The sequence below is a fragment of the Lynx canadensis genome, chromosome A1, assembly GCF_007474595.2.
Source record: "Lynx canadensis isolate LIC74 chromosome A1, mLynCan4.pri.v2, whole genome shotgun sequence".
Classification (NCBI taxonomy): Eukaryota; Metazoa; Chordata; class Mammalia; order Carnivora; family Felidae; genus Lynx; species Lynx canadensis.
Window position 1 is genome coordinate 67,601,800 of NC_044303.2, and position 12,913 is coordinate 67,614,712.

A 12,913-nucleotide genomic window follows, 5' to 3' on the forward strand; every position below is an offset into this window, starting at 1 on the left:
TTCTCATTTCTTTTATGTTTGTATCTTTATTCTTAAAAGGATGGTTTGGTTAGATAAGAAAATCCTTTGCTCACACGTTTTCTGTATCTTGAAGTTATTGTTCCATTGTCCCCTGGCACAGAATATTGCTCTGGAAAATCTGGGGCCAGGTTCAAAGAGCCCTCATCTTTCAAATGCATAATTAGACTAGCCAGCATAGGTCTCCCTCTTTACTGTTACCATCCAGTTTGCCCTGACACCTAGTGTGCCCTTTCCTGAAATAACAAATGAATTTACAGATTGAAAATGTCTTAAATTTAATCTGGGGGCGCCTGGGTGGTTCAGTTGGTTAGGTGACCGACTTCAGCTCAGGTCATGATCTCGCAGTTTGTGAGTTCGAGCCCCGTGTTGGGCTCTGTGCTGACAGCTCAGAGCCTGGAGCCTGCTTCGGATTCTGTGTCTCCCCCTCTCTCTATCCCTCCCCTGCTCACACTCTGTGTCTCCCTGTCTCTCAATAATAAATAAACTTTAAAAAAATTTTAAAAATATTTGAATTGTTTTGTTCTACTGGTTTGGTTTTCTCCTTCTGAGATCTAATTATGTGTAGGTTGTATTCCCTTTGCTTGTCGGGTATAGCTGCTGTTTTTTCTCTAGTCTTCTTAAACTCTTTATTTCCATTTCATTTTGTTAGATCCTTATTTTTTTCCATATGATGCTGCTTCCGGTGCTCCTTCTCATTTCATCTGTAATTCTACGATAGTTGTGATCTTCTTGAGTATTGACTACTCACATTTTTGTCTCCTCTTTGGCTCACTCTCTCTTTGCTGAGTTCTTATTCTGCTTTGTGATTACCCTTACAAGAGGTGATTGGATAAGTTCTAAAAATTCATGGCATGTTTGCTCAGAATTCTCATGTGTTTGGCTACTGTTCTGATGTGTGTTCATCAGGTAAGTCTTGGTGCTCTTTTCCTGTCTCTATTTAAAAGCTGTCCTTGAATTGATGCTGTACCATTTTCTTAAAAATCTATTTTGAGAGAGAGAGAGAGCGAGCGCATGAGCAGGGGAGGGGCAGAGAGAGAGAGAGGATCCCAAGCAGGCTCCAAGCTATCAGCATGGAGCCCGACATGGGGCTCGAACCTAGGAAGTGTGAGACCATGACCTGAGCTGAAACCAAGAGTCAGGCACTTAACTGACTGAGCCACCCAGGCGCCCCGATGCTGTACCATTAAAATGAATTATCCTGCCCTAGCTATTTGTTGGCAAGTCCTTTGGTGTGTGTGTGTGTGTATATAAGGGAGTGCTGGGGACAGGGCAGCCTTCTGTACTTAGCAATTGCAGTCCTCTCTGCTTCACTGTTTCCACAGAGATTCTGCCTCCTGCTAAAATGGCCTTTCTACATAGCTCTGCCCTCTCTGCTTCTCTGAACCAAACCGTGTCCAGGTCATCAGCTGCCAGCCCTGCTGCCCCTCTGCCACCAAAGGGGTATATCTTTTACACTTGAGGGTGAGCCCTCACCTTCAGAGAGCACATAGTTGCTGGGGTTTTCTGAGATGTGCTGCTCAGGGCTATTTTCTCTTCTCGTATTCTCTTTTTTCTGTCTTTTCCTGAGTAAGGTCTTTGCTTTATCTCCACTCTGTCTGGCTTTGGATTTCATGGTTCTCATAATATGCAAAGGATATAGGTTGTCACTTTAGGGTGAGCCCATACTCCTAGAAAGTTTTTGTTTTTGTTTTTGGGCTTTCTCACTATTGCTTCCCCCTCTCATCTTGGATTCATGGCTGATATTAGCTAATTTTAGCAGGCCTTGTACACTTTGATTGTTTTGCATGATATCCTGGAGGAGATGGTTGGTGTCCATGGACATATTTATATTGGGGTCTGATGTTCTCTTTTAGAGGCTCTCTAGGTCCCTGTACTGAGAATAGACTTTTAGGGGGATAAGGGTGGAAGCCGGAAACAGCTGTTCAGGTGTATTAACGGTGGACTGCATATGTCACATTGGTCATTGGAGAAATGGTGAGAAGCAGGTAAATTCTGGACATAGTTTTTGGGATTTGCTAGTGGACTGAAGGACTGAAAGAGGCAGTCTTTTGCAGCTGTGCACATCTGTCTTTGAAATGCTGCTTCTGCACTGGGGAGCTTAAAGCAGGCTTTAAGTGGGTGGGACTGTTCGCAGGGAGACTTCCCCTGTGGCGCTTGCCATCTGGCCCAGTTGCCAAAATGAACAGGAAATTAATCATTTTACTTATTGGGTGGAGTTCTTGTCCTTGTTTAGTCCAGGTCTGTTGTAGAGATCTGGAGTGTCCGTGGGCTTGGTTCTGCCACCCTTCCTGGTTCCCACAGCCACATTGGGGGCTGCGCCACGTGCGCATCTTCTGTTCGGTTCAGAGACTGATTCTTGGGCCCTGGTGGGGCGAATGCAGCAGTGGCGGCTGCACACTCACAGGGAGAGCCCGCCCAGACATCCCTCAGTTCTCTCCCGAGCTGTCCTGGTGGTTGCGTAAGCTGCCCCTGCTTGCTGAATGCTGAACTGAGGATCCTTGGCCAAACACAATGGCTCCCACATCTGTGAGGGCCTCTGCTTGCACTGGGGTTCTCTACACGTAGGAATCAAATGGGATCATGGTAATAACGAATAAACCTTTCTTTCAGAAATTTCTGAAAGTTTCTGGTCTGCTGCTGTTTTTGGTGCTGCCATGATTCTATTATTTTTGTGTGTGTCATTTCTGTGGAAGAGTGGGATGGAAGGGATGTGCCCTCCTCTGTCTGCCAGCTTGGTCTAGTTTGCTTTGTTCCCTAGGAATCGACTGGGGGGACTGGCAGAAAAAGGATTTGGGAAGATTTTTTAGATTCAGAGGATAGAGAATGAGTTGGCTGATATGTAATAGACGGTTTATTCAGGGCCTGAATATTTCTGGCTTATTCTGCTTTTCACGGATGCTTAATGACAGTATGGGATAAACATAATTGGGTGTTACTTTTATTTTTTTGAAGATTCCTCCTTAGAGTGTGGAATCGGAGTAAATATAATGTCCATGGGAAGTTTTAACATCACCTATAGTAAGTTTCTAATTAAATTACCTACCTGTAATCATGTGAATGTAGGAAACAACCTATATAATTTTATATTTTTTCTGTATGGGGAAAAATGTGCCTACCATAAGTTTTAATAAAAGATAGAAGACTGCTTCGAAGGAGACAGTCTGAACATTTAAGAATTAAAACATGTTTAAAATGTAGAGTTTGCATTAATAGCAAAATGGCATATATCAAAACATTTTGTATTAAGTTCCTTCAAAGTACATTTCCTTACTAGATTGTGGCATCAAGTGCTATGGGTATTAATTGTAAAGTTAACCCTCACTACTATTTATGATGGTTTTGTGTACTAAATTGGAAAGGTATTTTATGTTGTCATTGTGGATTGGGTGACTGTAATAATGTTTCATATTAATACGCAATACTAATGCACTGAGGTAGGAATTAGGATAAAAATTTAAACATACCATCCCCGACGGGCCAAAGGTAGCATGGGTGCATTTTCTATGGAGTGCAGGCTTATGACAGTAACTGTCCCTTATGCAGGGGATACCTTCCAAGTCCCCCAGTGTATGCCCAAAACTGCAGATAGTACTGAACCCTATATATACTGTTTTTTCCTATACATCCATATCCATGATCAAGTTTCACTTATTAATTAGGCACAGTGATAATAAACAATAATAATACAACAGTATTAATGAATAATAAAACGGAATAATTATAACAAAATACTGTCATAAAAGTTATGTAAATGTGGTCTCTAGAAATACCTCATTGTCCTGTACTCACCCTTGTTCCTGTGGTGATATGAGATGATGAAATGCCTGCAGGATGAGTCGAAGTGAGGTGAATGACATAGGCATTGTTGTGACAGGGCATTAGGCTGCTCTTGACCTTCCAGCACTATGTCAGAAGGAAGGATGATCGGCCTTCCTACTCCCTTCCAGGATCAGCTGTTGCCAAGACCAATGCTCAGGCATGTCATCAAGAGAGAGGTCTTTTCCCACAGTGCATTGCACTTCCATAAAAACTAGAATTTGCATTCAGCAGTCCATTATTTGAGATGTCTGTCCAGGGAGAACAATAAGGAAGACTTGTATTGGAGCTTCTCAAGGCCGCTCCTAGATTTGATGATTGGGTAGGAGGACACATGAGACTCAGCATACAGTTGTACTCAGGCTAAGATTTAACCTAGTGAAAGGGTACAAAGTAGTATCAGCAAAGAGAAAAGGCATATGGTGCAAATTCCAGAGGAAACCAGGTAGAGGATTCCAAGAGTGTTTCTCTGTGAAATTGTAGGACAAGCTAATTCCTCAAGATGTGTGAAGTGTTGCCTACTGGGGAAGTTTGGTAGAGCCACCACCCAGGGTGTTTATTTGAGGCTGATCAGGTAGGCACCTTCTGCCCACCCCCTACCCAAATTCCAGACTCCCAGAAGGAAAGAAGATGTTTAGCATAAACCACATTGTTTGTACAGACATTTAGGCACGGTGAGCCATTCTTACCAGGGAGTGGTGGGAACACTCCTGCAGCCCGTCTTTCGAGAGGTCAGCCAGGACCAGCCTTACCAGCAGGCCCTTCTAAGGATAACAGTTTCAAGCTGGCTATGTTGGCTCTTTTCTGGGTGACTTAGATATCCAGATGCCTTGTGTTCTAGATATTAAAGTATTTGAAAATGATATAAAAGACATAATGTGGATTGTTATCAGACTTCCCATACTGGGACAGTCAGTGTGTGTTGTTTTGCTTTGATTCATACTTTAAAAAACATCAGGTTTGTAACAGCTCCTGTTGAAACTCCTGGGTGACACAGACATTCTGGTTGCTGATGGTTCCTCTTGGGCTCCCTTTATAAGCCTCTGATTCTTCTGAACTGTGGACCCATAGCTGACTGTGCAGATTTTCTTTGTCATGGTCTTATTTTCCTTTGTAACAATCACTTCAGTCTTAGTGATGGTTAAGACTGCTTTGTATAAAGTATGGGCATTAAAATACCTCAAAGATGTGGTGAAGGTAATGTGGGAGGGTGGGCAAGTAAACAAATAGCAGTGATTGAGTGGGAGTAAAAAGCTACCTAAATTCAGCCTTAATTATGCTATGCCTTTCATAAGTTTGCTAACAAAATCATTACTATAACTTCTTAGGCTCTTAAGCAGTAATTGCACGAGAGTAAAGGGTCGGGATAGTGACTTTAGTATCAATCTTACCAGATAAGTAGAGGTTACAAATTGCATTACCTTTAACAGCATTATCTTAAACATAATTTAACAGCTATTCAGGATTATGAAACTGCTCAGGAACACAATGAAAATGATCAGCAGATTCGGGAAGGTCTAGAGAAGGCACAGAGGCTACTGAAACAGTCACAGAAACGAGATTATTATAAAATTTTGGGAGTAAAAAGGTGAGTTATTAATTTAAAATTTACATAAATCAACTGTTTTAAAGCTTATCATTGCTCTTCCTTTTTTCTCTGATTCATTGCTTTCTTTATGTAATTTCAGTCATGGATTAAACCTAATCATCTCTAACATAGTGAAGCTATTTTGTTACAGGCAGATTTCTTTGATAGCAACTAGTACTGCAGTGATAGGGAATTAGTAGTTGGTGACAAAGGTATGACACTGTAGCATGAATAGATCCTGCCCTAGATTATTTAGGAAGGGTAAGGAGGTAGGAGTGAGCTTTCTTTTGTGAGGACAGGAGGGAGAGAGGGGGAAAGAAAACTCTAGGCCTAAAAATAAAGTGGCACTTTTGAGAATTAACTTACACGCACTGAGATCTACAAAAGCTGGGTAATGTCAGACCCACTTTCCCTGAAGAAGGAACCATCAATCTTTTATCAAAAGTTGAACCTTTGTTAAGTAAGCTAACCAGATGCAAAATAGAAAGTGGGTTTCAGACTCAGAGTATCTCTTTTAATGCCAAGATTTGTATCATGGTAGGCTGGAAATTCAGAAAGCTTAAAAACACATCTGTGTGATTTTTTTTTTTAAAGGGAACATTGCAGAGATCAAAAGTAATTTCTCCCCAGTGAGATTCTGATCTTAGGGAACAAGTATCTGAGGAAGCCTGACCAGCTTTAATGATCATCCAGTCTGGATATTTAATGTTCAGCCTGTGACACCATGGGCACGATTAGAAGAACCAGGTTGCTAACTTGCCGGCGGGATCATAACCGTCTTTTAGTTTTTTGTGGCTGTGTGTTGGGCACTGCTTAACTAATGATTATTTATTTTCATACTTCTCAGAAACGCCAAAAAGCAAGAAATCATTAAAGCATACCGAAAATTAGCATTGCAGTGGCATCCGGATAACTTCCAGAATGAAGAAGAAAAGAAAAAAGCTGAGAAAAAGTTCATTGACATAGCGGCTGCTAAAGAGGTCCTCTCTGACCCAGGTAGTGTTTGTCCTTAGCATTTTCTGTTCTTCTGAAATGGCCGAGTCTGCGATGCGCAGACTTCTAGCTCCGTTCCTTTGCTGACTTGGAGACAGGGTCACACAGGGGGGACAGGCGGGCTGCTCAGGGCCACCCCGTAGGAGCTGGGGACCACTGGGTCCCCCGCCTTGCGGTTTCAGAAGTCCAGATGTCATGCCTGCCCCCGTCAGACTCAGGGCCCTTCTGTCTGGCTCAGTGGAAAGACCAACAAGCTTGGAATCAGAAGGCCTGATTTGACTCTTCGCTCTACTGCCAAAGTTCTTAGAGCTTTTTGAGCCTCAGATTTTACACCAGTGAGGGGGATGTCTTAGGTTCCTTCCACCTTCCCGGATCACTGATGAATTCTTTATACCAAACTTCTAGGAGCTTGATTAGGAAACAAAATGCCTTGGGGGGGAGGGGGGGCGGGCAGTGAGGGTGGGAGGTGTATACCTAGCCCAGGAACCTTGTCCTGAATCAAATGTTCATTAGATTTACTGGTTGCTGGAATGTTTTTATCATATGCTAAAATGGCCTGGAAAACGAGAGAGAAAATGAAGAAATTAGGTAATACTGAACAATGCTTAGACATTTCCAGAGGGAATTTAATGTTAAGCTAATACCTATTGCTTTTTTGTGCCTTTCCATGTCAGTAGGAGTAGAAGCTATGACTTGAGCTAGACAAATTCATCAAAAATAGAAGGGACTCAAGATTTATGCCCATTTGGCAATTTTTTTTTTTTTAATTTTTAAAGTGTATTTATTTTGAAAAGAGAGGGAGAGAGAGAGAGAATCCAAGCAGGCCCCACACTGTCAGCACAGAACCTGACATGGGGCTCGAACCTACATGACCTGGGCTGAAGTTGGACACTTAACCGACTAAGCCAACCAGGTGCCCTCCTTGGCAAATCTTTTTTGAACATCTGTTCCTGCTGTGGAATCGAAGCTGTATGGCCCTCTATTTGCATTTATAATCCTGTAAGGGAGGTGGAAATGGAGTTAATGAGCACAGCAGGATAGTCTATCTTTTCACTCAGCAAACGAGTGCCAGCAACATTCTCAAATGGTCTGTCTTCAGCTGGCACAGTGGACAGGTGGGGGGGCCACAATGGACTGGGAGCTGGGAATCTTCGGCGGGGGGTGGGGGGGGGGTGGTGGGCATATGGGGAGACGACCCTGGAGCTGAGCTCTAAGGATGGCAGGGAGCCAACCAATGGAGTTGGGGCCGATAGTCACAAAGTACCTACAAATGCAGTTCTTTTCTTGATGCTTAGGAGTTCTTTTGGTTCTGTTCCTTTTTCTTAGCCCCTGTTCTTATTTTAGGGATGAATAGTTTTTTCTAGTCTGAGTGTAGTCACTTGCTCTCCTGCCACCTGCAGGATTCCTTTCTCCTGTTTGCCTGCATTAGCCTCTGTCTCGTCAGAGACCCTCCTCAGGACTGAGAGGTACAGCAGTGAGGGCAGCCTCCTGTGCTGCACAGCAGGGAACCTTAAGTCCAAACAGAACTAAGAGTGAGGCGTGGAAAGCTGTTGAGACTGTGTTACTGGGGTGAGGACGGTGACGTGGCTGTTTGATCATAGGGGTGTGACTTTTGGAGGTCTCTTTCTTTGCAATTATTTTTTTCCAGAGAATTTCCTTGGGTAGCTTCTTGTGAGGAGAGAACATTCAGGGGGCCTGAATTTCAAGGAATACCCATTTCCAGCCCTGAACCTCAACCCTTTTTCTGTGACCGGTATTTCTTCTCTAGGCTATTTCTCCTGAGACCAAACCTGTGAGCTGGGCAGGAATGGGGGAGCCGGGATCTGTGTGTCAGGCATGACTGATTTGATAAGAGAGAAGCCAGGAATCCTGTGATGCTCCCTTCCCCCTCCCCAGGCCTTAGTTAATACCTGGGTCTTCATTTTCTGATTTCTTTCTTGTAGAAATGAGGAAGAAATTTGATGATGGAGAAGATCCCCTGGACGCAGAGAGCCAACAAGGAGGTGGAGGCAACCCTTTCCACAGAAGCTGGAACTCATGGCAGGGGTTTAACCCCTTCAGCTCAGGCGGACCTTTTAGATTTAAATTCCACTTCAATTAAACCAGCTGTTTTTCTGCTCTTCTTCCTTAATTTTTTTAAAGATTAAAAAGAAAGAAACCTTGTCCCGGGATCCTAATGGAAAAAAAAAAAAAAAAAATTCAAATCTCTTAGTTTGTCCATGACCAAAGAGTTGTTTTAATAGGAAAAATCCGTTCTTACCCATTTTAGACTGGAGGTTGATGGGTCTGAGAAGGCAGAGAGGCGAAGACTCGTTCTATTTCTGACAGAGCAGCTCATGTAAATGTTTGAGCCTCTGGAAGAGGGTCTGAGGGAGGTGTGCCTGTGCAAGCGCTCACATAGTTTTCTCACCGGAGCGGTAGACATTCTTCTTCACAGCCTCGCATAGCCCATCAGTGCCTGCACGAGGACGGGGAGCTGTAGTTTTTGGGAGAGCAGGTTAAGTTTTAGTATTCTTAGGATATTAACATTTTGAGCTGTGCGGTCCTAGGGACACCTTGGCTTAGATTTTGGTCAGTCCCTTTGCTTGCAGATACCTGTGAAATTACAGAGCCTCGTGAATGCACGCGCACTTGCACCTCTGCTGGCGTGAGCACGGCTGGCACTGAGGGAGGGACGGAACCCGCCTTTTGGAAAGCCTGCTGCCCAGTGGTAGCTGACATCGCCAGGTACAGACTTTGGATGGGTATTAAGCGTGCATTTTATGTCCAGTACCTGCAAGAGAACACTGAAGACCACTGAAACAGAACTGATTATAAAAATCTATGGGCCCTTTTGTTTAATATGAAACAAATTAACTAAAGGAGAATGGGTAATACAGCAGTGGTGTTACCTAAAATAGAACTGAGGTGCGGAATGAAATACTTTAATAGCTGAAGTTGTGAGTTAAACAGAATTTCCTGTAACAGGATTGGCTTGGAACTGTCAAGTTGCTCAGTTGACAGAGAGAGAGAGAGAATGCCGTGTGCCCCACTTGTAATCAGGGTGGTGGGGCAGCTTCTCTGACTGCCTGGCCAACCCTCTGGGGTTGCAGTCACTCCCACATGGGACTGTCGAGGCAGGAGTTAAACTGTAGACCCGCCCCTTGCCCGGACCTCGATGCGTCTGCTGTTCTCCTGCCAGGAAAAATACACATTTACAAATCTAGTCAGCTCTGGCTGTATTTCCATCATCAAGATGGCATCTCTTCTTGGGATTCTGTCTTCTTACCTTTTAAGAAATTAAGGTATTCAGTCTTTGTGTACTGGATAATTTTTTCCCTAAAAAGTATTATTTTAATCAAGAGCATTAAATATTTATGGAACTATTGATGCTGCATTTAAAATCTAAGAGAATTACTTTAGATAAGAATGATTACCTTCATTCTGGAAAGGTTTTTGTTTTTTGCCTCAGAGCATTTTGATGAGTATGGGTCTCTAATATATTGTTTTTATGAAGTCAGGCATTTTAATTTCAGTGGTGGGAAGCGTCCTGACCACAGCAGCCAAGCATAGAGCGTTTCCTTCCATGGTCACCCTGCAACGTACGTGAAGAAAATTTCTTTGAGAGACAAAAATCACATAGTTGAGTTAAGCAAAACATATATGTGCTTTTTTACATCTACTTAGAAGTCTGTTTCTTACCAATAAACTTAACAGTGCGTTTGGAAAATTAGGGAACAGTTTGCAGCTTTCCTTTCTTTTTAGTATCTTAAAATGCAAGCCAGTGTGAAGATGATTTCTAAGGGAAATTCAATTTTGCTTATTCTTTAATCTTAGTAATCTCATTACTCCACTGTGTCAGCAATATATTTTTTCCAGTCTGGTTCTTTGGTGTCTGTCGTCACTGACCGTTTTGCAATCTAGCAATGGCCTCTACCTACTTTTGAAGTAAGAATTTTCATGCAGAGTCAGAACAAGGAAATATCCAATCACTTGCCTTTCCATTCAGAGAAGAGGTCTAGAAGGAGCCCGAGGGAGTCAGGACGGTGGAGGGCTGGGCCGCGGGAGATGCATCCCCGGCGCCATTACCCCACGGACCGTCCAAGCTGCCCGGACGGTGGCTTGCGTTTTCTCTACTTGCAGTAACCGTCGTTCCTGCGCCTAAACCTTTCCCGTGGATTCAGTCTAGTTGGCGTAGCTGAAATGTGCAGTTACTTGCTCGTCTTCAGTGAACAGAGGAGAGAACCTATGGTGCCATGTGCCAGTGCCACAGAGAGGGCTCAGTGACAAAATAATGACCCGCAAGTCCAGCCCTGCTGGGTGTCAGAGGCCACCGCCTGTCAGGGCAGACAGTCCTCCGGGCCATCGAGGGAAAGTCGCTCCTCCTGCTGGCCCGATGGGTGAGGTCATCGCACGGACTGAAAAGGCACTTGTTTTGGGGCTCCTTCCATGTGCCACTCTCTAGGCTCTTGTCTCTGGGGCCCGCAGGTGCCCGGTCACCATGATGGCTCTTTCTGGAAAAGTAAAACCAGAGAGGTGCCAAGCCTTAGCTGTATTAAGGTCCTCCCTCCCTCCTCAGTAAGCTCTGGAAGCGAAGTCTCACTTGTCTGTACACTGTGGACACTTTGCCTTCCACAGCAGCCGGGAACGAGCACAGCAACCTAGAAACGCGAGAAAGGTCCTAAAAGAGAATAAACTAATTTAGTGCCCAGTTTTGAAAGTTTGTGCTTTCTTTCCATGGATAAATGAAAAATGGAGGACAACCTCAATAGTTTACTGTGAATTGGATGAACGTCATGCTAACTTTAAAACGTCTTCAGTCAGTGTTAAAAATGTATCTTAAATATCAGTATGAAAGCAGAACTTTTGGGGACTCTGATAATGGAATGTAAAAACTACCTTTTTTTTTTTTTTTTTTTTTTTTTTTTTGAGAAAAATGCTGATAACCAAGTAGGGAAAAAGTTCATAGAATCACAATTTGAAATTGGCAGCATTTCCTATTCATGGTGGAAAATGAAAGATTACACCTTTAAAGACATGAAATTGGTCAGCAGTTGTGACATTTACCATGAAAAAAATGCGTAAGAGACTTCCATTAAAAGTGGTTCCTCGGTCAGGTTGTGTTTGAGCCGCCTGCCTTAAAGCCCAGAGGTCACAGTGACGGGCCTTACAGACATTTTCAGAGTACACATCAGCGGTGGCACCTAGAGAAGTTCACGCAGCCTCGTTGAACGTAGTGATTTTTCCGTATTTGTAAAGGAAGGAGGAAGGCAAATGCTCATTTGTCCACAAATAACATCCTTACTCTAAATCAGATCATTCCTTTTGTTAGCAGAGTCTATGCTGTAATTGCAAATGATGTTAATAGGTGGGGATGATTTTTTTTTTTTAAATAGATCTCATTTGCTGAATGATTTAAGAGTCAGATTAGCCACTGCGTGGCCTTGTGTATAAGTAACAGGTTTTGTTGCACTCGTCTGTGGTCGGCCCCTCCTGCCTGCAGGGGAAGGAAAGAGTGTGGAGGAGGTGGATCCTGGAGATGTTTGAGAAGTTAAAATATTACTCCTACTATAAGGCTATAGCTGGTTTTGAGTGAGACAAGACTAAGTAACTTAATCCATCCCAAGTTAGTGTTTTAATAAACTGAAAATTAATTGAAATGGGTCTCAGATATGTCTGCAAATATGGGTACTATTTTTATGCCCATGTATTTTCACATTTAATAAAAATATTTATGGTCAAATCATTTTCTTGCTTTCGCTTCATTTTTAGTCTTTTGGAGAAGTCTCTCTTCCAACTTCGCCTGACATGTAGTCTGTGAGCGGGGTGACCAAAGGGCTCCTCCTTCATGTTCAGGTGAAGGAAAGTCAGAGCACAAAACAGAAATAGCTACAACTTCTTACCCCAAAAGTCCTAGAACAGCTAGGCCTTAAAGTGGACAGTTCTTCAGGTTCAATACTGTTAAAATCTAATACTTAAATTGGCTTGGTTGGAAGACTTTTATACTTAATTTGCACATTTCTGTTAAAGTCGTAAAACGGGGTTTGCAGTGCGGTCTCAGATTTCCAACTACAGACCCACATAGCTTTCTTCTCAAGTCTCCTGCATATCCTCAAAGACTAGAATACTTAGGACTTTCCCAACAAGCGCAGTTGCCAAATTCTTGCTAATAATCCTGCTGTCTTTGCAATCTATGAGCCATCAGCCTTAGTCTGAAGATCATGAAAATAACAGATGTGACAGCTGGCAGGAAAACAAGAAGAGGAAGGGAAGATCCATTTTCTCTTCCCAGATCCTCAGGGTTTTTCTCGGCGTGAAAGATGCTTCAAAGATAGCAAAGGATAACTCTTCTAACAAGTAACATTTCACTGTATTTTCTTAGGATTATATTCTATCACCTGTTGCAGTGTTTGGCTTCTTGCGAGAATTTAATGCATTTTATTACAAGTTACTAAGACCTCATGAGTGGAAATTGTACAATTTTTGTGCAAACAAAATAGCATCTCTTCCACCTGG

At 43.0% G+C, this 12,913-nt stretch overlaps 1 protein-coding gene across 1 annotated transcript in view; it reads left to right on the forward strand.

Moving 5' to 3' along the window:
- The window catches only part of DNAJC3 (DnaJ heat shock protein family (Hsp40) member C3), a 90,357-nt gene extending 78,214 nt beyond the window's left edge, over positions 1–12,143 (forward strand). The window contains exons 10-12 of the mRNA XM_030312874.1: positions 5,293–5,425; positions 6,273–6,421; positions 8,362–12,143. Of these exons, the coding sequence (XP_030168734.1) occupies positions 5,293–5,425; positions 6,273–6,421; positions 8,362–8,519 (440 nt within the window). The 3' untranslated portion in view covers positions 8,520–12,143. The remainder of the gene's footprint in view (positions 1–5,292; positions 5,426–6,272; positions 6,422–8,361) is intronic.
- The last annotated feature ends 770 nt before the right edge of the window (positions 12,144–12,913 follow it).